Below are 25,572 nucleotides of genomic sequence, written 5' to 3'. Positions count from 1 at the left end.
CTGCCAATTGTGTTACTGACAAAAAAAATCTGTCCATAGTGTAAGTTATCTAACTACAGCACCTTAAAATAAAATACTTAAATGTGTTTTCCTATTTTGATTAGAGGTCATGTTTTATATGGGAAACCTCAGTACTATAATAATGTAAAAGCTGCAAATATCCTCCTGTGAGAATATGAAAGCGAAAAAAAAAAAACACCATAATAAAACATTTGACATAAAAGAAAAATGTTTTGACTTTAGTGAGAAGATCAGAATTTTATTGACAGTAAAATAATTGATCAGCCTATTTTGAGATATCCTATTCATTTTGAGGGTTTTAAATGTATTATTGGATTGACAGATGACTACATCCAGAGCAATTTCTTTTGTTATTCTTGTGTTATTCTTGCACAAAAAGAGTTTAGATCTTCAGCTGTTCAGACAACATTTGGGACTATAACCTTGGACGCCCACACTTAACAACGCCACTAGTCAGACACACATCGACAGTATATCTACAAGCACGCTTTCATAGCTTTTTAATTTTGTTTCGTTTATTTTGTATATTTTTAGATTTTATTTATTTTGTACTCGTTATTGTTTGGATTATGTGGTTACTGCGGCCTGTGCAATAATTTGCCCCTTAGGGATAATAAAGATATTCTTAACTACAACACATGGTTTTGGTTGTAGTTGAGAAAACAAACAATAATGCAGATCATGTGGAGAAGCGTGACAGTATAAAGGAAATTCCTGAACCCTAGACCTCTGCATCGAGGGAATCTGGTGGCTTGGTTATGCTGTGAGGGGTATTTTGCTGGCATGTTATCAGTGTACTTGTCGCCTTGGAGGGAAGGGCCACTGCCAATCAACACAAAGCTGTTCTGAGTGATCACCTTTATCCTGATGAGAGTGATCTCCTCCACGATGAACACCCCCACCCATAGGCCACAAGGGGTCACTGAATGGTTTGATGAAAACGAAGATGATGTGAATCCACTCTGGACAGGCCACTAGTTGGGCCAACACAGAGTCAGACAACCATGCACATTCACACTCATCACTGCAGCCAATTTAGAATCATCAGTTAACCTGACATGCATGTCTTTGTAATGCGGGAGGAGCAAACCCACGCAGATACCTGGAGAACATGAATGTGACATATGATTATAGCTGTAAATCATCATGAATAAAAACTAATTCCAAGGCCTGTAGTTTGAAACTGCTGGTCTCAGTGTGATAATAATGTGGATCATGGGCTAAGCATAGAACGCAGTGGGATGCTTTTACTTTTCCTAGAGCACAGTATCTCACATTTTATATAAATTTTACTCTGATATAACCTGAAAATGGGTAAACTGTCAGGTTTAGATTTAAAGAAAGCTAGAAATGGCAAATATGTCCAGATCCTAACAACACCTCTGATAGTTATTTCTTTAAATATTTCCAATCAGTGGTTCATACGTCTTGTATCTTCAGATAAAATATCTAATTGTAATGAAGTACCACACAGTATCACCTGTCAAGGCCTCCAGAGCAAAGAGTTCCGACAGCATTTGAATGCAACAAGTAGACTGTTAGTGAGCCATCAACAAACCAGCTTTAACTTGTGCTTAGATGTTTACATCAGGCAGTGCAACTATTAAAGGGGCTTTTTATTTTTATTTTTTGCAAAAGAACACAGTACGTCAGATAAAATGGTGGTTTATTACCAAATTCATGAGTGCATTTTCCCATAATGGAAATGTGTACTCATTAGATCACAGGCAATGGCTGAATAATTTCATTTTTTTCCAAATACTGAGTCACTACAAGGTTCACACTTGAATATAAAATATGCAATTATGTCAAAACTCTGTATTATAATCACAGATGACTTGACAGCGAGCAGCAAACTCTCTATTTGCTTTTGCAGTTTAGCACTACTTAAACACCTTTAGCTAAAGTACAGTAGATGTAATGTGTCTCTGCTAATCTAGTAGTTTGGACTGATTTAGATAAATTACTAAAGAAATGTAACTTAAAGTTGTGAACAAAGACAACAAACCTTATTGAATTCAGCTTTATTTTCATTGCTTTTGGTTTTCTGTTCAAACAACATTGGACTCCCATTACAGTTATTATGTTTGTTTCATCAGAACATATTACAAATGCATACCATGGCATCCAGGAATCACAAAAGGCTGTACGTTACTCTGAGTGCCACAGAAAGACAATGAGAAGCCAAGCCTCAAGAGGCCTCCTGTACTAGATAAACACAAATCCATTTTTCTTTTTACTATGGCGTTTATTCTTTGAGCTGCATGGACAGGCATTCCCCAAACAGAAGTGATTTGCCAACTTGCATTATTGCAGAGCAGGGCTATAAAAGGAGGATATAGACTGGCTCTGTTGCTGTTTTCCTTCCCTCTAGCTGGTGGTTTCTGTGGTTTGACATTCAGGAAGAGTTCTGAGTGAGCCTGTGCTCTTCAGGCTACTTGCTATCAGTCTAAGAGGAAACATGCATACTGCTATGACCGTATGTTCGCGTCACTGTTTTTGGCGTGCATTCGTCCGCTGGATACCGGCGCATTTCATAATTTGGAGTAAACACATTCTCAGACTCCTGCTTGTTTTGGTTGCTGCTATTTTATCATTGCCACAAAAAATATGCTGAGAATTTGTCAGCTCACTCCACCCTCTGGATTTGGAGCACCACAGACAAGCAGCTATTTTGCATTTAATATTTTTAGATTTAGCAATGATAAAAAAAAAAAAATAAAATAGATTCCTCTTACCTTGAAAACTTTTCTTCACAGTGATTTTCATATTGACGCACATCATCTCTGCTACTCCCTAAAATGGGATCACCTTAATCTCAGCAGAATCCACGCAGCTGTGTCCAGATGAAAAAACAACTTGGTAAGCAGCCAAGCAGCAGACTTCCAGTAAAATAGAGCTGTAACACTATACAACGCAGAAGAAAGTTATCACTGGAGGCACAGAGCAGAGGGTGGAGGCAGAGATGAACACTTGGTATTTTTTGAGTGCCCACTTGGATCCCTGCCCAGAACTGAAAGATCATTCTGCTAAAAGCTCTGAGTAGCCATTGATCAGCACTCATTGCAGGCCTGAGAGCCCTGATTGGGTTACTGTAATGAATAGACTAGAAAGGCTGCAACTAGCCTGCAGGCATGAAACTGAATCACTGATCACAAGCCTGATATTATATTGCAGGAAATGTATGGACTTTGCTGGTTAATCTACAAGCATGCTCGTGGATTTCATAACAGCAGCTGCCCAGCTGAGACAGTTGTACTTCCCTTGTGATTACCTCATATCAGTAAAGAAGAAGTCGAACCAGTTTTCTCGGCGTGGAGTTTAGTCCAGAGATAATGACTGGGGGAATAATACAGTGTGCCTGGCAAACTGCATTCTTCACATCTTGTAGCCGTTCATCAAGCGCCACTGATCTGAGCCAAACCTATATGAACTGCATTAATCAAAGGTGGACAAAAAGCCATAGAATGCACCAATGTAATGACGTATAACATTCTGGTAAATGCACTCTTATACTACGATTACACGCCTTTAACTTTGTGTTTTGTGTGCTCTTTCCCCCTAACTGTCCTCTCTGTGCACCTCTCTGCAGGTATTTCTGTCTCTGGAGCTTCAGGTTTCTGTTCTGCAATCACAGGCCTCAACAGTGTTTGTGTTTCCTTGTTTGTTAGGTTTCTGTCTCTGCTATCCTCGTCTCCCTCCCCCGTCATCCTCACCCCAACCAGTGGAGGCAGACAGCTGCCCTCCTGACCCTGGTCCTGTCTAAGGTCTCTTGAAAGGAGTTCTTTTTCTCTATTATTAAGTGCTTGTTCAGAGAGAATCTTTGGATTGACTGGGTTTCTGTCTACAACATTATTGGGCCTGTGGTCTTCATTTCTAAATTAAATTGACAAATATTCATCTTATTTTTCAACAAGAAAGCACTCTGGTTGTTTTAAACGTACAATACAAATAGCGATGACTTGTCTTGATTAAATGTGTAAGCTGATTTTTTTTTAATGATATATTCACATATCAATCCATCAAAATATTCTGAATGTTTTTACTCTGTAACATGATCCAGCCCTTCCTGCATCACAACTCAACATATTCCTAAACCACAGTTCTCAGTCCCCTTCACCTTCATTCTAATCCAGATGTCCTAGATTCCCAAAACGTCTAATTTAAATGTAATTCATCGCTACCAATGAGGAGAACTGACCAATACGATGAGGCAGACAGCAACAGGATGAAAGACACAGAATCTCTGTAATAGCAGCATGTACTGACATTGTAAACACATATGTGTCTTCTATAAACACCGAACAGCTTATCTGCAACATGCAGTATGTACATATACAACATGTCAGCAGTGTTGTGTTAAAATGCAGTGTCAGTAACACATGCTATTTACAACGGTGATACTCTGCACCATACAAGGCACCGAATCTTTGTTTAAAACGGCATAAATTAGAATTAGTGACTCCCACTCTTGGATTTATCATTGAATAGATCTGAAACTGTGTCTAACCAATTATATAATGACAATTGTACATCCGGGTTACATCAGCTGTATCTATCTGCCTCGTGTCTTTGTCTGCTTTGACTGTGACGAAGATGCAACATTGGTCTGTACAGCTGCACTGATTCTGCTGCATTTTGCAGGAGAGATGTGGGGAAACTGTTGTTTTTACTGCAATTAACTTTGGTCAAGAGTTAAAGACCATAACTGATGTCTCCTGATCATTACCCCCCCAAAACACTCATCTCTGTGTATTGAAGTTATATATTTATTCTGTGAAAACAATCTCGTCCTGCCTTTGAATGACTTAAATATAACTTTGCACTGTTGCCTCATCTAGAATGTGCAGCTCTACGAAGTCCCTGCCTCTCTCTCCATTCATCCCTTCTCTCAAGCACCTACAACTCTGCTCAAACACTATAAAGCAACTCTGTAGTACACATTGGCAAGTTGCAATATTGGAGTAATTCAGCCATACATGTTCAAACCAGAAATTGATTCTGAAGAATGATGATTCAGAAAGTTTCCCCCTGAAAATAGACAGGACATACCTATTAAATTCCAGAGGTCTGAATCAGTTTTTGAGACAGTCATCTTTACTATAACTGCAGTTGTGTATTTGAAAACAGTCCATATTGCCTCGGAAAATATCACCTAGAAACATCCCGTATTGTATTTGTTTAACCTATAGGTCCTCTAACACGAAACCTCTGCTGCCTAAATGTATCCTGGCATTTACTTTATTTTTATAAACGGGTGGAAGAGGACGTCAAATCCTACATGTAACAACCAACATTAAGTTGGTGCACTTGAATGTATTTTTAAATCAATCATCCACTCGGCCAAAAAGGTGATTGGCTGCAATCTGCCTTCTCTCCAGGACCTGCACGCCTCCAGGACTCTGAGGCGTGCAGGTAAGATTATGGCCGACCCCTCACACCCTGGACACAAACTCTTCCAGTCACTCCCCCTCTGGCAGGAGGCTTCAGTCCATCAGAACCTCACGCCACAAAAACAGTTTCTTTCTGTCTGCCACCAGCCTCATGAACAATGCCCCCACTGATGCCCCCCTGCCCCATCTGTATAAATGTAAATACCAACATATCACCACCCTCAACATTCCTGTAAATAACACTACTGTTCTATGGCTTTTATTTAAATTTAACTTTGATTCTTTGCACTCTTACAGATACTTTTATTTTTAGTTACTTTATTTTACTGTATATTTATTGTGTACTCTATACTTATTGTTGGTTTGTTGCACCAGAACAAATTCCTCGTATTGTGTGAACTATACCTGCCAATAAATCTGTTTCTGATTTCTGATGTAGAAATTGAAGTTAAAGGTACACACAATATGAGGTTACCACAATAACTAACATTATGTCAACACAGCTCATCAAAATAAATAAATAAATCAAAACGAATAATGCAAATAAAAGGTAAATCACTGAATTAGATATTTTTTCTTGCAACATTGCATTTAATTAAGCTGTGAGAATAGCTACCCTGAATTACTTTTTTGAGTTTAGGTGTGAGTGTGTCTATTTGTGATGAACTAGCGACCTGTAGAGGGTGCACCCAACCTATTGGTCAGCTAGGACAGATTTGAGCTCAATGCATCCCTTCATAAAGGATAAAGCAGATACAGCTAATGGATGGATGGATGAAGATTGCACAAGTAGCAAGAAATTCTGCTCTGATTCTGTCAAGACGAAAGCAGCAAGTAATATATTTGAGTTACGAAGTCAGAAGGAATGTTTAGTAAAGGTTTAGTAGTTGCTGTCAGCTGGATTCAAGACATTGACAATGCACTGCAGCAGTGAGAGGCCGAGGAGCTAAACATGCAGCTCCGACAGTCTGCTACCGTCCACTCCTGTACAGTGTGTTCGATGGAGAAAACTCCAATCAGTGGTACTGTGACGCCCTCTTGTGGCAAAGTGACAATTATTCAACGCTGAGTGCAACAAGAACAACACCATTACATAGCACAGTATTACATTTATTGCTTGTATAATTTCCACAAGACTTCTAGGACAGTGACTTTTACTAAACATACAAATGGTGCTTACAGGAAAACTGCTTTTTTTTTTTTTTTTTTTAGAAATTACTTGAAGACCACAGTTTGATACCACGTAAAAACAATAGAAAGTACATATGCTTTCCATGGTTCACGTTCTACACATTACTTAAAACAAAATGTACAGTACGAGGATATGAAAATAGATACACATATTATTATAAAACATGTTTCACGCTGCATCCCATGTGTGTAGAGGAAGAGAACAGGTACCGTTTCTTATCAAAATAACGACTTGTTGTCCAACACATAGAAACGACAAAACGCCACTCCAAATTCGTTGTGCAAATTTTCTCTGAAAACTCGATTAAGGCAACAATAGGACAGCACCACAAATGCAACCACTGGAGTTTCAGGTAGGTAGTATGAAAGGCCACAAGACAACCCTCCCCCCCCGCCCGCCCACCACCCCCAAAGATGGTACAAATATATTTTCAGAAGAAGACAAACAGCTACAGTTTTGGGTCAAAAGTTGCAGGTTATGATCCTCACTGGCCTTCCTGAGCAGTAGTCGGAAACTTAAAAAGAGTGTTTCTGATGATCCATGAGCCACCAATGATTAAGACTGGCCTCGACGTTATAAAAACTTAGTCGATTTAATGTAAATATATTTTTAAATAACAACAGTATCATAAATATGTACCACAACAATATACCAGTCTTCAGATCAAAGACTTTCACAGTGGCCTCAACAAATGTCCTTTTGCATAGTTAATTGATTCTCGCATAAAAAACTAAATCAGTGTGTAAAAGATGGTATCTAGTCATTATGTGCAGAAAGTCTGGCATTTGCTAGCAGAGCAAAGTGCAAAATCTATACACAGATTGCCACTGTGGCTATTCGCGATAGCCTCCGAGGGCAGCTTTCATGCTTTTCTGATGGCACTGGCCACCAAGGTTTCTCGCCTGGTGGTCACAAACGCCTGTTGTTTCTCATAATAGGCCGCCTCGTTAATAAAAGTGGGGTAGACCGTGCCGGAGCCTTGGTAGTGGATGGTCTTTCCGTCAAACGTTTGGAACATTGGGTCACCGGGGTTCAGCGGCTCCCAGTCACAGTCCTGAAACAACAACAAGCAATGACGGCAGGGAAAGTAACCCGAGTACGTTGCTCATACTAAAGTGATGTACTCTCATGTCGGCTAAGGAAGTCTCATTTCCTCTTTCGTATTAACCAATGCGGACAGGTTCAGTAGTGCAAACATACACTGATCAGCCACAACATCGAAACCACCTGTCTCATATTGTCTCTATTGTGTAGTCAGAATAACAGCTCTGACCTGTCGAGACGTGAACTCTAGAGACCTCTGAAGGTGTCCTGTGATGTCAGGCACCTTCAGCAGATCCTGTAAGTCCTGGAAGTTGTGACGTGGGGCCTCCGTGGATCCGACTTGTTTCTCCTGCACATCCCACAGACGCTCGACAGGATTGAGATTTGGGGAATCAGCGGTGTGAACTCTTTGTCAGGTTCTTTACACCATTCCTGAAATGTGTCCTGAAGTGTGGCAGGGAGCATTATGCTGCTGAAAGAGGCCACTGCCATCAGAGAATACCTTTGCTGTGAAAGGATGTACATCGTCTGCAACAATGCAACGGGAGCTGGCAAAAGTAGCATCCACATCGCACTGCCTTTATTGGCTCGCTTTCTTCTCACAGTGCATCCTGTTGCCATTCACTGCTCAAGTATACAATGCACATGCACCAGCCACATGATGTCAAAGAAAACATGATTCATTCGACTAGGCCACCTTCTTCCATTACTCCAAGGTCTAATTCTGACGCTCAGACGCTCCTTGTTGGCCTCTGACAAAGCCGCTCATATCCATACGCTTGGTCATTTTCACTTCTTCCTACACATCAGCTTCAAGAGCTGACTGCTCACTTGCGGCTTAATATACCCGACTCCTAGTCAGTTGTCATAGTAACGACATAATCACTGCTATGCCCTTCACTTGTCAGTGGTTTTATTGTTGTGGCTGATCAGTGAACAAGAGAGTGAAGGTATGCAGACTGCTGATATTTACCTGCAGGTTGGGGTGGACCATGGCGATGATGTTTCCATTGGCGTCTCTGGGGTAGTCGATCCTCTCCGACACCCGGAAAACTTCCACGGTACAGGAAGGGAACTCCATGCCTATAGACAGAACACAGAAACAACAGAGATACAGTCTGTGGTTATGGACTACACAGTGAAAGAGATGTTTTTCTAGTTAGAAGACTTAAGTTCCAAACACAAACTGTTCCAAACTGCCACCGGCTTATAAGAAGCATTGGAAGAGGATTTATCAGCAAATTATCATAACCCAGCTTTCCCTCATGCATTTTGAAGAGGTCAGAGAAAATTCAGATCCTCTGTGAAAACTTTTGTTGCTCTGAGTTATCTTGAAATAAAGGACAAAATTTGTTTAAAAAAATAAAAAATAAAAAAAATACACAACTGGGCCAAAAAGCTAGTTTAACGGCTGTGTTTGGCTGTACTTGCTAAATATTAATCCAAGAGGAAGCTTCTTTGCAAACTCACTAGTTGAGAGTTTTAGGTATTTATTATCAAGAACACTCAAGAACCATCAGTAATCTAAAACTTATATGAATCAAGGCTTGTTAATGATTTTAAGTTTCACACGGTTCAAGGTGTTGATGGTGGTGAAACTGCCTGGAGATGGATGTCAGGACTGTATCATAAGAAGCTGATAAGTGATGCTGTACAACACCTCCCCTTGTTGAGAGATGGCTGTTCCAGTTTGACATGGCAGATCTTTATCCATCCATTATCTATACACCACTTAATCCTCATCAGGGCCATGGGGGGGCTGGAGTCTATCCCAGCTGACTCAGGGTGAAGGCAGGTTCACCTGGACAGGTAACCAGTCTATCACAGGGCTACACTTAGAGACAGACAACCAAGCACACTCACATTCACACCTACGGACAATTTAGAATCACCAATTAACCTCAACATGTTTCTGGACTGTGTGGGAGGAAGCCGGAGAACCAGAAGAGAACCCACGCTGCACGGGGAGAACATGGAGACTCCACACAGAAAGATCCCGGGCGTCCTAACCAGGATGCAAACCGGGGATCGTCTAGCTGCAAGGCGATGGTGCTAACCACTGATCCACCTTACAGCCCATGGCAGACCTCACTCCTCTCTAAAACCATTTGTCTTTACTGTTCAGAATGTAAACACTGCTAAAGGAGCGTCCCTTATTTAAGTTTGAGTTTCAGGTGATTGACGAACCTTGAATCATGTGAGCTGGGAGTGGAAAAAATACATGCTACTCCCCACCACACTGAAGCCTCTTCAGTGTGGGGTAAAACATCCTCAAGGACCAAAAAGGAAGTCCAGATGGCTTTCAGGGTTCAGAAGCAATTTGTATTGCCTTGATCTGGATGACTGCGAATCTACAGACCTAACATCAAGAAGCAAGTGTTCACACAATGACACTGCTGGGACGCTGATGCGGTTGCCATGTTCACCTTGTTTGGATTGATTCAGTATAGCAGCAGCATCAATCTTTGTTCAAAATTTAATCTTAATCTGTCCAATATTTGTTGAGATATTTCGGTTGGGACCACAGCAGTGGAAGACAAAAACATCAATTGTAGGACTCCATAATTATGTGTCGTAAAAATGTATGCAGCAATCTGTCAGGGTAGAGGAAATGAACTAGCACATGGTGTAGTTCTGGTTTTATACACAAGTTGAGCCAAACATGGGGAAAAAAAAGTCACACATTTTATATACATATAATATGTTTTTATGTGATTGCTGCTGTGTGAGTTTGAAGTCCCTGTAACTTCAACTGTTAGGTGCATACTTCAGATATTTATACATACACATGGGTATCTCATCAGTTTTCATGTTCTTGGTGAATCTAAAATGCAGCCTTAAATATGAAGATGAATCTTAAACAGAGCTACATCACAAAAAGCTGGACGGTTTCTCACACTTTCTAAGTGGGCCCTGCTCAACCTTCAGAGCTGCACAGTAATTGCGGCGGTGTTTTGGCACAGCTCAGACGCTAAGTACGTACATTTTCTAATTAACTGCTTTACCTGGTTAACTGCATTGATATGCAAGTGGCTGCACAGAACAGGAAGGACAAATGCTCCGGCAGTCACAGTTCGAGTCGACGTGGTTGGCGGTTCTTCTTCAGAGCAAGACGCTTTCAGCTGTAACAAAATTGGCTCTCACAGCGAAAGGAGTTGTTCCTTCATGCTGCTCAGCTTCAAAGCACAGGAACACCAATTCATCACCATGCCAGAGCATTCATTATAGCGCCAGTGTGGTCCCACTACAGAAGATTACCACGCCACTGGCAGCCAGACTTTAATGACATGGAAACTGACCAACTCCCAACAAGAAGGCCATTCAACCGCAGGACAGTCAGAGGAAACCGGCAGACTGCAACTCGCACTTGGCACGGACCGCCTGTTTATGTAAAAAGTGGAGGGGGGGGGGGTCACTGCCGTGGACCTGAGCATTGCAAACACTGTTGTGCGCCTCGGGGTAGAGAACGGGCAGAGCGGAGGCAGGATGAGGCAGATGTAGATAAAATTAGAGATGTGAGTGTAGGTACATCTGGTTGAGTCAGACGCTCTCCCCCATGGGCATTTTGTCACAAAATGTTTGTCGTTACAGGGATGCAGGCAAACAAACTGCTTGTAAACAACCTATTTTCCTATTACATAACACCTTATGAATCATAAAGTTAGGCTCCGAGCACAAATTCAAGAGACAGTTTAATATGCAGAAGAAATACAGACTAATGCAGCGTCCGAGTCCGTTAAAGTCTTGTGACATGCCCGGTTGTGGATGTCATATAGCCGAATGCGGCGGGTTACAGTCTTACCTTCGTTGAACAGTTCGATGAAGTCCAGGGCATGCTTCAGTATGACTCTCATAGCTTCAAAGATGTTACTCCTCAGAACACCTTGAGGCTGAGGACCCACTTCCAGACCTGTGATGACACAATCAAAAGATGTATTTGCACACGATAAAACTATTGTCTACCAATTGGGACTTCTCATAGTTTAATCGTAGGAGACACTTGAACACTTCAAGTGTTAATGGCTCCTTAAGGATGTAAGTATCTGGAACTCCCAACTACTCAGTCATAGCTGATGAAGCCTCTTGGATGAGAGGTGGAACGTCTTCAAGCAAGTCCAGCTGCTATGATTAAACTACAAGAACAACCATGACCTGGATGACTGAGAATCTTCACAGACATACCAACTGGTAACTTGGTTGGGAATAAATTATATGTTATCTATTGACCAGGGGCAGGGCCAGATTAGCAGATTACGTGGTATTTGGGGAAGGAGTTACCCCTGAAACCCCTGAAATCAGGTCATCATGGCCCAAATGTGAGTATTGGGCATCAGAGCCTCTGGATGAAGGGACTCTTAACAGTTCTTGTAGAAAAAAAAACAAGTATGAAACTAATAATGACACAAAAAGGCCAAAAAGAAATTCTGAATAAACACAAAAGGAAGCAAACAGACCATGGTGGGAATAATATTGACCACAAACAGATGTAAAATTAATGCACTCTAAGCAACCACACATGGACAAAAATGACCACAAACAAGTGCAAACTGAGCACAGAGATGCAAAGTTGCTACCGAAAGACCAAGAATAACTACAAACAGAAAAAAATGACAACACAAATACATAAAAACAACTACAAAGGAACACAAAAATACTACAAAGAGACACAAATCTCCCCACAAAAAGATCATAGAGAGAAGAAAAACAACCACAAAGAGTAAAATAAATGTAAAAAATGACCACAAAGAAATTCAAAGTTACTGCAGAAATGAAAAAACAATGGATAACTGGCTGGTAATGAATAAAGAGACTGATGAAACAGAAACAGTAACTTTTCTGATAAGGTTAGGAAATTATTTTAATATTTTAAAATGGAAAATTCTGCAAATTTGCTAGAAAAGGTTGTGTGGCTGCTGATTAAAATCCTTTGCCTTTCTTTTGCTGTATATTATATCATGCATAAAGACTTGGTGTTTAAATAACATCTCTAATATGCTATAAAGCTGATCTGTGCCACTGATGTTGATCTAAAAACGACTGCTTAATAAAATCTATGTGGCAAAAACAATCGCACCAAGAGATAACACATAAGAATAGGGATGCAAAACACCATTACAGGCAATTTGAAGTTACAAATAGCACTTTTTTTGCAATTTGTTTCTCGTTATAAAATTTAAATGCATTTATTTGGCAGAAATCTATCACACTGAATACATATTCTACCTATTAATAATGTACATTTAGTGACAGCTGGGTATCACACTTTAAAATCTTAACATGTGTTTTCTCATTTTATTCCTTCCCCCTTCTTTAAAACTGTGCCCCTGGTCTCTACTCCCACCGCTGCCCCCGTCCTCTGAGGTTTGCCGGACTAGAGAGACTCACCAACTGGGTGCTTGGCTACAGAGCGTGAAGTGGAATATTTCAGAAGAGGATGTTCATTCAGCAGAACAAGACAACTAGCTGGAGCAATGGCTTTCTGGAACACAAAACCAACAAAAAAAAACAAAGATGTCAGCTGCGCATGAAAACACACAAACACCACAACACACCAAGCCAACTGTTTTAAGGTTCTGCTCGACAGAATGGAAAATTAAATCTGCATCGGCTCATGCTGGACCAAATGTGACGCACGGAATAACAAACAGACACGGAGACCATGTGTATGAATCAAGCTGGAGCTGGTAGCCCGTCTTAGTCATCAGGAAAAAGCACATTTTTAGACCATCGTGATTCACGGTTTATCAGATAAAGTGTCATCACAGCGGTCCTCTACATCATCCGATAGGGTAAAGAAGTTAAGTTATGCTCTGCTGAGTTCAAACTGTTAGAGGTTCAGATAATAGCAGGTTGTTTGTGCTTATCAGCTTTACATGAGCGATGTGTGGATCAATGGAGGAGCCTAATGGACCCCATCATGAGGTAATCAGTACATCATCATACTGTACGGTACCTGAACACTCTTCCTGTTTCCTTGTTTAAACAATAAACGGGCAGAAAAGGATGGAAAATGTTCACAACCCAAAGATATTCAGTTAGGTGTCATAGCAGAGGAAAGAAAAAGAGAAAATGCTCAAATTTGAGGAAGTAGAATCAAAGAATTTAGACTTTTTTCCCCTAAAAATTGCTAAAGCGATGGAGCGTTTATCAAAATAGTTGGCAATTGATTTCATAATCAGCAACTAATTTATTATTCAATTTATTGCTGCAGCTCTATTTCCCATAGATTTAGTTCTTACTTTGGATGTTTTAACAGATAGATCCACTGAATTTAACTGTGAAGCACTGAGAAAAAGCCTCTAAAATCAGGACATCTGAATGTGAAGCAGCTCCTCAACAGAAGAACGATCAGGAAGGTCGAGCAATGCGTCATTAAGTAAATAATGTTTATGATTTACTGGCTGTGTAAGTGGATGATTTGTGAAGTTAACCTTCAATCTATGTAAATATGGGTGACAAAGGAAGCAAAAAAAAAATCAACTTTAAGTGTCTTGGTAAGGTGTTGGGCCATAATATTCCACCAGAACAGTTTCAGTGCTCCTTGACATTGACTTTCTAAGTCTTTACACTCTCCTGAAGGGATTAACACCTTTCTTCAAAATGATTTTTCCTTATTTGTTGTTTTAATGATGGCAGTAGAGACCGCTGTCTAAAATAGTGGACCATAATCTCCCATAGGTGTTCAGTAACGTTGAGATCTGGTGACTGTAAACTCCCTATGCACTATGAATGGAGACATTGTCATCCTGGAAAATACCATCAGGATAGAAAAGTTTCATGACAGGGTAAGGGTGACGACTCTGTAATGATTTGCAGTGACCCTTTCCTCCAAGGGCACAAATGGACTCAAACCATGTCAGCAAAATGTTCCCACAGCAAACAGAGCCATTGGATCCCCTCACTATAGGGGTCAAGGGCTCAGGTTTTTCCTTTAATTTGTCATCTGTATCTCTAAAAGCTATGCGCACATTTATCACGAGTTCTGTTGCTGATAAAGAGCGTGTTGCTTTTGGCTCCGTTTGTCCTCCCTGGTGTTGCTCACCATGCTTTTGTTTTGAGTTGAAGAACAAGAAAAGCATGAAAGAGTCAGTGACAGATGTTTAAAACCGAGACTGTGCACAATGTACTATTCTAAATTAGTCAGTAAGCAAATGTAATAGTGTGCAGATTTATAACATTTAGTAATATACAACGTGATGAATGTGAGATTGAGAGGCTTTCACCTGTTGTGATAATTATACTACTATTTTTTTTCCTGCATAGAGGAATTTCTGAAAAGGAAAATCACCAGCAGCAAAATGATACAGTTGAGAACAAAAACAGCAATTTGATTTATTTTTTTTAACAATATTGTAATAGCAATATCTGCTATAAATAAAGCCATAGACCTTCACACTAAACCCACCAGACTTATTAGAGACTATCATTGCTGCTGCATATGTTGTCCATATCTTTAATCTGTCTAACAGAGAAAGTGAAAGTTCCAGCCTCTTTATAAAAGACAGCAAATTAGACAAAAGGTATCAAGAGGTCAGTCTTCATTTTTTGTGCTGTTGAAGAAAAATAAAGCCAGTTACAGTGGCTTAATCCACTGAAACCTGCACGTTATATTCAACGGACCACATCAGGAGGGACGTGAGTGCAGACAAGCCTTGCAGTATGGCTTGACGTGATCTTTAAAAGCCTTTGATTCTGTAAATCATGTGAGCTTGTACAAATTCAGAGCTACTGGTCTGAGTGGAACAGACATCCAAGAATAGAGGCCAATACCTTGTGGGGTCCCTCAGGTAAGTGTACTGGGAACATTATTCTTTTTATCATACATTAACAACTTCAAACCTACCTATTCATGTGACCTCTGTTTTTACGCCGATGACACTGCTTTGATAGGATCTCATGAAAATGATCCTTCAGAGGTAGAAAAGATTGCTGTTTGGCTCTCTGGTAACAAATGTCCTCTTTGAGGAAGCTAAAACAATGTCCAAAACTCCAACACTAACAGCAGCTAAAACTGCTGTTAATTATTTAGGCTGCATTTTAGATAATCAGCTCTCATGGCGCTAAAAGCATTTGGACTCAACTGTTAGGTGGAAAAGCAGCCCTGCTTTCAGTGTAACAGTAAAAATCCTGGCGGGGACTTTAATTCAGTGTCACTTTGATTATGAAGAGAACTTGTGGCCTACAGCAGCTCTCCACCATTCATCACCAACATGCTGCAGATGACTCAAAATAAGCATGTTAAGGTCAGAGCCAAACATCCCCCCTGAACACATTCAGATCTGGAACGGATTCAAAAGCTCTTTGCATGCAGTGGAAAGAAGAATTATCCAAATGAAGCAAAGTCTCAATTACAAATTAATAAAGAATACTGTCAGAGGACATGATAATTATGGAAAAAGACGCAGCTTGACTAATGTTATTGCTTTGAGATTAAAGAGTTCCACGGCCAATAACACATTTATATACACTGCTGCTGCGCTCTCAAACGGCCAGCTGAGACTGATTCTACATTTCTGACTGATGAATAGCCGATCATGAGTGTGTCTGTCTGCTCTCAGGGGTCTCGACTGTTTGCCTGATTTTTGTTGTTGCACGTGTTTGTGCTTAAGTGTGTTTTTCCTGGCTTGAACATCTGCCATCTTACCCCTCTTTTCCCTTGAGAGGACTTTAATTTAACAGTGGCTGTGATGAGCTCTTAGCTTTACTGTTTTTATCCTGAACAGTATATTCGTGTGGCAATGGCAATTGCATTAATGCCTGATGCTGTTAAATAAATCTTATATCTCTTTAGGGACTCCCTGAACATGTTTTATGGTTTTAAAGATAAAGAAGACGTCTCCTCAGGCTCATCTGGGGTTTCTGGTTGAGAGCACATGATTACCTTCAGCATATTTGGATGGTTGAGCTTTTGAATGAGTTTGCCCAACACTCAACAAGTCATTCTACTATTCACACAATGTTAACTCAACTGTAGTGAAGAGAGCTGACTTTAGTAAATTATTGACTCAGACAGAGGTCAGAACAAATCAAAGACCTTGAGTCACCCAGTGGTAAACGAAGCATTCACATCTTTACTTAATTTAAATATGCAACATTTCTTAAGTGAAATATTATCAGCAATTTGTACTTAAAGTGCAAAGTACAAATATTCCCTATGCACCAATACGGGCTCTGTCACTGTTCTATTTTTACATGTTATACCAATGCATAACACACAAGCAGTATTAATTCACACAACTTTATAAATCATCATTAACAAAAAGAGCTGTAATTGAATAAGTCGCTGCCGTACTTTCAAGGTGCATTGAACTGTACATGCATTTCATCTATGGTCCCCAAACACAATGTAAAGTTCAAATTCTCCAGAAATCCCGTGTTTTGTCTGCACACTGTGTTCCACACACACACCTCAGGACTAATCCCATTAACACGGTGCTGCAGTCTAATCTGTAACTAGCTGCTGGATCCTATTAAAAATGCAAAGTCACAGCCTTTTTAGAAACATCCACAGGAGCCCTGTGTGTGTGTGTTTTTTTTTCTGGGGTTGATATGAGGGGAAACGCAACCATCTGTGTAGCAGAATAACAACATAATAGTGCATATTGTGTATGGATAGAACTGCATGTTGGTCCACTTTTAAAGATGCACAGGCTGCACCTTTTACTCACTGTATATCCTGTCATGATAGGTTTGCAATGTCTAAAATGCTAAACTAAAAACTTGATGGAGTAAAAAGTCCTAATATATTCTACATAATACGGTAATATTTACGTCTGAAACATATTGTTGTCCAAGTAGAATGTAGCATGAAAATAAAGCATTTAAAGTACAATTTAGAACCTGAGTAAATTGAGTTAATTTAATGTAGAGGTGAATTTACTCCACTGTTGTCACTTCTGTTCGCTTTCTTTCATATTGAAAAGTTGACAGAACAAAAATGTTTCCCTACATTCAGGACACTGTGCTTTTTATGCAGGATGTTACTTTAATTTTTGGCCACATCAGAGCAAAATTAATGTCACTGACTGAATCTTCTCTGTAATAAATACCAGTAGAATAATAACTTTTCTGATCTGTGTTTTACCAGCTGCAGTACCAGCAGTGTGACAGCAAATCAGAGCCAAACATAAAAACGTATTTATGTGATTTCTGCATTTTATTACTCTTCTTCCTGTGAAGCACCTTGAGATGTTGCCTGATTTTAAAGTGTGCTATACAAATAAAATGTACCATTATTATTATTATTGTATACAGCATGTCCAGCATCATGTACTATTTACTGCTCACTCTCTGGTTTTTAAATTCACCAGTATCTCAATGTGCCAGCAGGTTCCTCCACTGACTGCTCGTAACTAAGAGCCTTCAGTTCGCTTGGTGTATTTGTGATGTTAGGTGTACGGTAAGATTTGAATTTTCTCTTAGCGGCTGCCACCTTTATGTAGTTCATCATCTGCAGGTTGAAGTGGTCTTTGGAGCTCTCCAGGATCAGGGTGCAGCCCATGTTGGACGTCGTGTTGTGGAGGTCGAAGATAACGTCGTAGGCATCCGGGCTTCCTTTGGGTCCAAACACCCTGTTGATCTCCTGGGCTCGCTGCACCTCGTAGGGCAGCTCATCTCCTCCCGGGGCACTGCAGGCCACACACACACACACACACACACGTAGCGTCAGAAAGCTGTCAGACGTCTAAACATTCACAGCTTATCGGAAAGTTCAGCTGAAGGAACAATGAGCAATGAAACGTGTTAATTATTTACACCGGGATGTTCCAGACGGCATGTCACACTTTAACCCCACGCTGGAAAAATCTCAACAAGCTGGAAGGTAGCACAGGGTTAAACCGTAGGAAGGATCAAAAGCTGGAAGACAAGTGCTTCTCGTTTGTGTGCTGAATGTGCACCTTGTATTGAAACACTTCTCCAGGAAAACATTAATGACTGCAAATGATCCCTCGGTGGTCGCTGTGCTAACGTGTTTATGGAGAAAGTCAAGGCGGCTATTAAGTCAATCCAGGAGCACAAAAGCTGCATTCAGCTGGACCCTTTGTGACCATTTACAAGAAATCCTATCCACTCTTCTTCAAGTCTTGCGTGTCTGCATTGAAGAGAGTGTGTTTTGTCCCCAGGCTGAACTGTCATCCTGCATGCTCTGACCAGAGAATGAGAGCTGCCCTCTTTTTTTTCTCTCTCTCTTTTAAAGCATTTCAAAATAACCCCCTAGTCCAGGACATTCTCCAAGCTACAGTAGAATAGCACCTCTGCTGTCCATATTGTCTCACATCTGCCCTTTAGACCTGGTTTTCAGCAGCTATCTGCTATTGTCTGGCCTGCAGTACAGCAGCACGGTGTGACCAGCAGCTGATAAAGTGGTCTCCAGCGCACTGACTGCAGCTGAGAGGTCACACGGGTGCTTGTATTTGAGGAGCTGTCAGTCTATTTAAGTTGAAGAAAAGGAGAGCATGAGCTGTTTTTAGTAAGAGTCTCCAACTGGTTAATCTGCTTATACGTTTCCTTCAGAGAGGCCAAACAGTGTGTAAGCTGGAGACGCTGAGAAAATCTTTGAAGGTCAACTAAAATCTGCACGAAGAGGCTGGAGCGCTCTCAGCTGTCAGCATCACTTTATTTTAGCCTCTATCGGTCAAACACAGAATGAAGCACGAGAGGAATTATGTCATAATAATGTTTTTTAAGCGTAGTTTCTGTCACTTCTGTAGGACTTTGACGTTAACATTTTAATTCGTCAGGTATACTTGCATAGTAAATAATACTGTAGGGTCTCAACCTTAATATTTATGTTAATTAGTTTGTATTTTTAAGTTTTTGTATGATAAATAATGTTGTGGGGTCTAAACTTTAATATGTAAAACTGTCATATAAATGGTTATACAACATTTTAGGATCTGAATCATAACATTTATGTAAATGAGCCAAGTAAATGTATACAGTAAATAATATAGTAAGGTCCTAATGTTAATATTTCATATAGTCAGGTTAATCTGTATCATGAATAATACTTAACCTTAATATTTAAACTTGGGAGGGAAATTTGTGATGACAGTTTTATGTCTCTGTTTGAAACCATGCTGGCTCAACCAAAATCTAAAAATACTCCATTACTAGTAAGGTTCTTGCATTAAAACTTCAGTGACTAGAAAACTAGAAGTATTAGACACTAAATGTACTTTAATTAAAATATTTTAGAATTACTACATTATTGGTTTATGGTTATTTATGTATTAATGTCAGTTGACTATTTCATATACAGTTTGGTATATGAACAGGGGCGGCGAATGTCTGGCCTCCCCTAAAAACTAGAGATGCACGATATATCGGCGACTACATTGGTATCGGTATTGGTCCGAAGAACAAATTTAGCCGATGTGAAAAACTGATGATTGTCTAACATCAGCGCCTTCGTCTCTACATTTGATATCGCTGCTATTTTGCAGATGTTTTTACTTAAACGGTCCTGGACTTTAAATATGTTAAAATATGTTTAAACATGTTTTACTTTTGTTACGTAATAACGGAGACTATGTGGTCTAATTTGGGCTTCTTTTGAATAGTTTCTCACAGTGCTGACTCATTTTTCGTGTGAACAAAAATTGAATCTCGACATCAGTAAGATCAGTTATCGGCGATATCAGAAAGCTTACTATTGGCATCGGCCAGAAATTTTAATATCGTGCATCTCTACTAAAGACCCACAGTGAAGCCTGTTGGAAAGCTATGAATGAACTCGTAGAACTGGAGTTAAATTCTTACCCTAATGCTTGGAGCAACTGTTCCAGATTCTTTTGTATCAGCTAAGTGTTACCTAAGAAAAAGCTCCCTATGTAGGCAGCTTTCCACGGCAGGAACTCGGAGGCAGTCACAAAGTGGTGCAAACGTTCTGTTCCTAATGGGGGGTAGAACCAGCGTTAATTCCAAGTGCGTCCAAACAATGGAACAAAGTATTTACTGATTTGAACTCCAGTTCTAGCAAAACCTAGAAATAGAGCAATGGAGGGTCCTTGTGTAAGTATATGTTATTGCTGATGATGATGCTAAAAATTAAAATACTGCTACTTGACAAGGACATCGAGAGGCCAGAATAAAAGTTCTCCTCTCTGAATTTAACCTGCATGTGTTTCAGGTCCACTCAGTGGTATCTACCCTGGAATAGGAATGTTTCTGTTCCTTGCAAAGGGCCGTGCAAGAGGTTCTTCAGAGGTGGTCACAAGTCCCTGCTGTGGAAAACGACCTATTCTCTCAACTTGGTCACTAATAAATAAATTGTGTGCCTTTGTCAGTGTTAATAAGGCACCATATTTAATCAACTGGTCACATCTTTAGTGTTTAAAATCTTAACCGGAAAGGTATATATAGTGGGTAAAAAGCATACCAATTTACTTTGACATGTTGTGGAGAGAAAGAGTTAAATGGCTGAAAATGTAAATAATGAAGTACCTTTAAACTGCCCTTCAGCACAGAACCAGAGTAAATCTACTTCAGAACAGGAGCATCCATAAAACAAAACCTGATTAAATGAATAAATAACAACGCTGGAGATGAGACTACAAACACTGTGGATGACATCCTTGTGATGATTAATGAATAGCGGGGACGTTGTTATCCAACCACATTAGTAAATAGGCTTCTGCTCCTGCTGTGTGTGTTCATGCGCATTCAACTATGAGCCAGCGTTTGCGTAAGACTTGGGTTTTCCGCTGTAGTGCACACACGCAAAAGAAAAGAATAAAAAAAAAAGAAAAAAAGAAAAAGAGGTCTTAAATCATTTGCAGCTCGGTCACGTTCCGCTCACGTTTTCGCTGCTGGCTGGCAGTCAGCTGGAGTCCGGGAGGAGGGGACACGCTGCTCCGCTGTTATTGGCACAGGGGGGCGCGGAGAGGGGGGACACGGATGGTAAACACACACATCACACTGTACCTGTGGTGGGTAGTAACAGCGTGGCGGAAATATACACGTGACCACAAGAGGAGATCAGATTTAACAGGGCATGTCCGGTTTGATTGGCACCCAGCGGTTTCCATTTGGAGACTGTGGATGCGTTTATCTGTATTATTGTGCCAACCACATGGATTCTTATTTGTGTGGTCGAACACACACATCTATGTCAATAACACTGCATGATTTCATTGTCAGTCCACAAATCGTAGTCATGATCTGCAAGGGTCAAACACTGAACCGCTGGACAACAACACGCGATGGCACCGTGCGCCTTTGTTTTGGATTGAGCATAACAAGATCTCAAACCGGATCCTGTTTCTAAAGTCTCTTTTCTGGATCTGTGCCATCAAAAGTTTCCATTCAACATTTCATGACAACAGCCAGGAACAACAATAGTAGCAGCAGCGGCAGCAGCAGCAGCAGCGTGTTTACCTGAGGTTCTCCGGGGTGAAGGCTCGGTTCAGGTCCGTGTCCACGTATCTGGTGCACTTCTCCACAGCCTTCGGGTTGGTGATGAACGGCTTCGCCTCGACTCCCTTCCTCTGAATCTCGTCGCTGTTCTTCATCCACAGGTTCACCAGCGTCACGCCTGACATCTCGTTTCCGTGCGTTCCTCCGAATATCGCCACCCGCCTGGCCTCGGTGAGCCGCGCCGTGTTGTTGTACGAGGACATGTTCGGAAGCAGAAGAAGCCGAGGACGGACACGCGGGTCTCAGAGCAGCGGAGGAAAAGTTTCCAGGTGGAGCTCCACAGCTTCTCTGCTGAACTGCCTGCTCGGGCTGCGCTCTTACGTAACGCGCCGCTGCCTTGTTGTGGTCGCTCACCGTGCGTAAAACGCGCTGAGTTCGACATGTGCGTCTCGGGTTACACGCGAAACTCTCGCTCGGTTCCTCCCACTCTTTACTTGTTAGTGTTTACTTCCCACTGTCACACTCACAGGAAACAACAGCTGCGTTCATCAGACGAAGTTCTCCAAAAATATCATGACATTTCCATAGTTTAGTTTGAACAGGTTAAGATTCTGACACACACTGGGCTGACTGGGACTGTACAGGTAGACTGTCAAGCCAGCACATGACGGGATCCACTCCTTCTGGTATTGTTCTCCAAAATAAAACCATAAATCATATTTACGGGATGCAAAATAACCTCTGAAGTCAAATTCACTTCAAGGACAACTAAAAATATGATTGCAGCATTGTTTTTTCTTTCCACTTACAGTTTATGTAATCACATCATTCTGCATGACAGTGATTAACTCTAACAATAAAACCACTGACAGGTACAGTGAATTACACTGATCATCTCATTACAATGCAGCTGCTTGTGTCCTGGCATCCATGTACCTAAACATTGCTGCAGACCAAGAGCACCCTCCATGGCAACAGAGCTCCCAGACAGTGGTGCCAGCACGTGGCCGAGAATCTACCGCTGACATCCCAGTGCCAAACACCACGGGACAACGCCAGAGGTCTTGCTGTCCATGTCCCGATAGGTCAGAGCTGTTTTCATAGTACACAATATTAGACAGATGGTTTTAATGTTGTGGCTGATAGGCAACAACTAAGATTCTGCTAAATTTGCTGTTGAGTCTAACGTGTTGCTTGAGGTAATTATTAGTGTCTCCTAACCACATTAAAAGTAAAAAAGCAACAGACAAGTCAGACGATTTTGTGCAAAACTTCCAAACACATACAACAAACTAAATTCTAGAGAATGTACTAACTTTCTTAAAAAAGAATTACTGCAAACAATTTACCCAAAGCAGTGGGACAATATCACATGACCTGATGAACGGTACACCGAGTGCTTTTCTTTCTGTTTCATCCCTCTGTTCAGACGCCCACCAGTCTGTAAAGCAGACCTATCAAGAAATCTGAAAACATCAGCTTGGTGTTTGTGTGTAAACAGAGCTTTTATAAGGACCTCAATCCTCAATCGAAGTGCACACTGGTTACTGAGGCAGTGTAAAGCTCACCTAAATAACAGGAAACAAGCTAAAATTTCCAACACAGAAACCAGCAATCCCAGATTAAACAATTAGAATTTCAAGCATTAATGGCACCAGTTCAGGATTTGGCACGCTTGAGAATTTAACTTGTCTATAATTTCCACTCATGGCAAAGCTGCAGGCAAAAACAAAGCAAGCATAAAGAAAGAGCCAGCGTCCCTGTGCTGTACTGAAAACCGACCTTTTCTTTTCCATATCCATTAGAAGCCAGACTATGTGTTCAGCTTTATACCTGTTAGGTTGGAAGGCAGTGTAGTTAAATTAAAACCACCAAAAAACAGACCCAGTACACTGTGAAATTTAGTCACACACTAACCCTTTAAGCTGTAGGCTATATTATTGAAATTACATAGAAAAAAAAAAGCAAAAAAGCAAAACTGTGAGGTTATAAAGAACAACATTATACTAAGAGACGCTTGGAAGAAGCTGAAAATAGGTCGGCTTGTCCTTAATTTATCACCAGATCAGTGTGAGTTTTAAAAAAAAACTGTAAAAATTGATTTTTTCCCCCCTTCGGCCTAAACAAAACTGTAAATTAGAGTAAATATATTAGATATTATAACCCTGAGACACTGAGACTGACGCTATTGAACCTGTTCTAAGAAAATCTCAACTGCTAAAAAAAAAAAATGTAATTTTCATATTCAGACGCTTTTATTTTGAAATTATACATTAAAAAGTGCCTTTTCTCAACATAAAAAAATACAACAATGAAATGTGAAAATGCTTTGATACAAAACAAAACACATCTTTAAAAAAGGTAGTTCATGTAAAAACACTGACAGCTCGATGTATTTGAGAAGCCGATCTGAGCGGCTTCACACTAACAGTCTGTAAAGAAATCCTCAGTGGGACTGCAAAGTTTCCGCTTTGCTTTTTTTGTGCTTTTTTTTGCGGATGCTGAGCGAAGAGGATGGCTCACACTGAGAGAGAGAGGTGTCTGAAAACACAGGGCTGAAGCTGGACTCTGTCTCTCTTCTGTTCTTTTTGGGTTTATGAGCCTCGATTTCTGTAAATGACTTTGCCTCAAGTGAAACTGTGTCACTCTCTTTGACCTTTTTCCTCTTTTTCTTGCCCTTCACATCATTGAGTGGCTGATTTCCTGGTGTCTCTGGAGATGGGGAAGCGCGTTCAGCCAGAGCTTCCCTTGTTGTTCTATCATCAGCTGCACTGCCATCATTACATGTGTCATTGAGTCCCTTTGCAGCCACAGTTTGGCTCTTTTTCTTGTTTGAAAGCGAGACACTAACATTCAGTGTAGCTTCTTCTGATTCATTATTTTCAGCCGTAGTTGGTGGAATCTTTTTTTTCCTCTTCTTCTTTGACCCCACATTCTCATCAGTTTGCGAATCTCTTTCTGATTTCTCCACGGAGGCCACCTCCTCGTCCATTTTGCGTTTCTTCTTTCTCTTGAGCCCGGTTTCGACTACCAGACACGTTGTGTTTGGCTCCTCAAAATCCAGCTCGTGGTCTTTTTCCACTCTCTCCCTTTCAGCTGACACCTTCTTCCTCTTCTTCTTCTTTTTCCTGACCCCATCATCAGAGCCCATCCAGCTTCCTGCGGTTTCTGCTGATTCACCGGCGGGTTTGTCTGCAGCCCCGGACTGCGTTTCCTGGTGTGTCTGAGCAGCGGTTTCCTCTGCATCAGCAACAAGGAAGGAACGGGTCCTCTTCTTTTTCCGCACAGAATCATCGTTTTGTGTCACGGTGTCGTTGTTGGTGATTGTGCCCACCAGTCCAGCATCTTGGTCTTCGCCGCCCTCTGTTGTTTCCTGAGCGCCACCTACATTTTCATCTTCGGTCTTCTCCTTTTTCTTCTTCTTCTTCTTTTTTTGAACTGGCGACTCTGTTATAACCTCCTTAGAAAAGCTCTCATCTATACAATCATCTCTTCCAATTGGAGCATCATCATCAACAGAAGCTGACTTTTGCTTCTTTTTCTTTTTTCTTTTCACAGAGCTGG

The 25,572-nt window shown here is 40.8% G+C and overlaps 2 protein-coding genes across 2 annotated transcripts in view; both read right to left on the bottom strand.

The window, feature by feature from the left end:
- Nucleotides 1-6,503: 6,503 nt before the first annotated feature.
- On the bottom strand, nt 6,504-22,364 carry aspa (aspartoacylase). The gene is made up of 6 exons (XM_008286082.1): nt 22,030-22,364; nt 18,083-18,278; nt 13,036-13,129; nt 11,453-11,560; nt 8,624-8,733; nt 6,504-7,660 (listed from the first exon to the last, which is right to left on the bottom strand). The coding sequence occupies exons 1-6, from the start codon at nt 22,269-22,271 to the stop codon at nt 7,469-7,471; spliced, it is 942 nt and encodes a 313-aa protein (XP_008284304.1). The 5' UTR covers nt 22,272-22,364; the 3' UTR covers nt 6,504-7,468.
- Nucleotides 22,365-24,244: 1,880 nt separating this feature from the next.
- pho (phoenix) overlaps nt 24,245-25,572 on the bottom strand; it is an 8,202-nt gene continuing 6,874 nt past the window's right edge. The window contains exon 8 of the mRNA XM_008286086.1: nt 24,245-25,568. Within this exon, the coding sequence (XP_008284308.1) occupies nt 24,455-25,568 (1,114 nt within the window). The 3' untranslated portion in view covers nt 24,245-24,454. The remainder of the gene's footprint in view (nt 25,569-25,572) is intronic.

This window comes from Stegastes partitus, unplaced genomic scaffold (assembly GCF_000690725.1).
Source record: "Stegastes partitus isolate 25-593 unplaced genomic scaffold, Stegastes_partitus-1.0.2 Scaffold430, whole genome shotgun sequence".
Lineage (NCBI taxonomy): Eukaryota > Metazoa > Chordata > Actinopteri > Pomacentridae > Stegastes > Stegastes partitus.
Note: the sequence above shows the minus strand (reverse complement) of the source record. Positions and strands in the feature narration are given on the sequence as shown.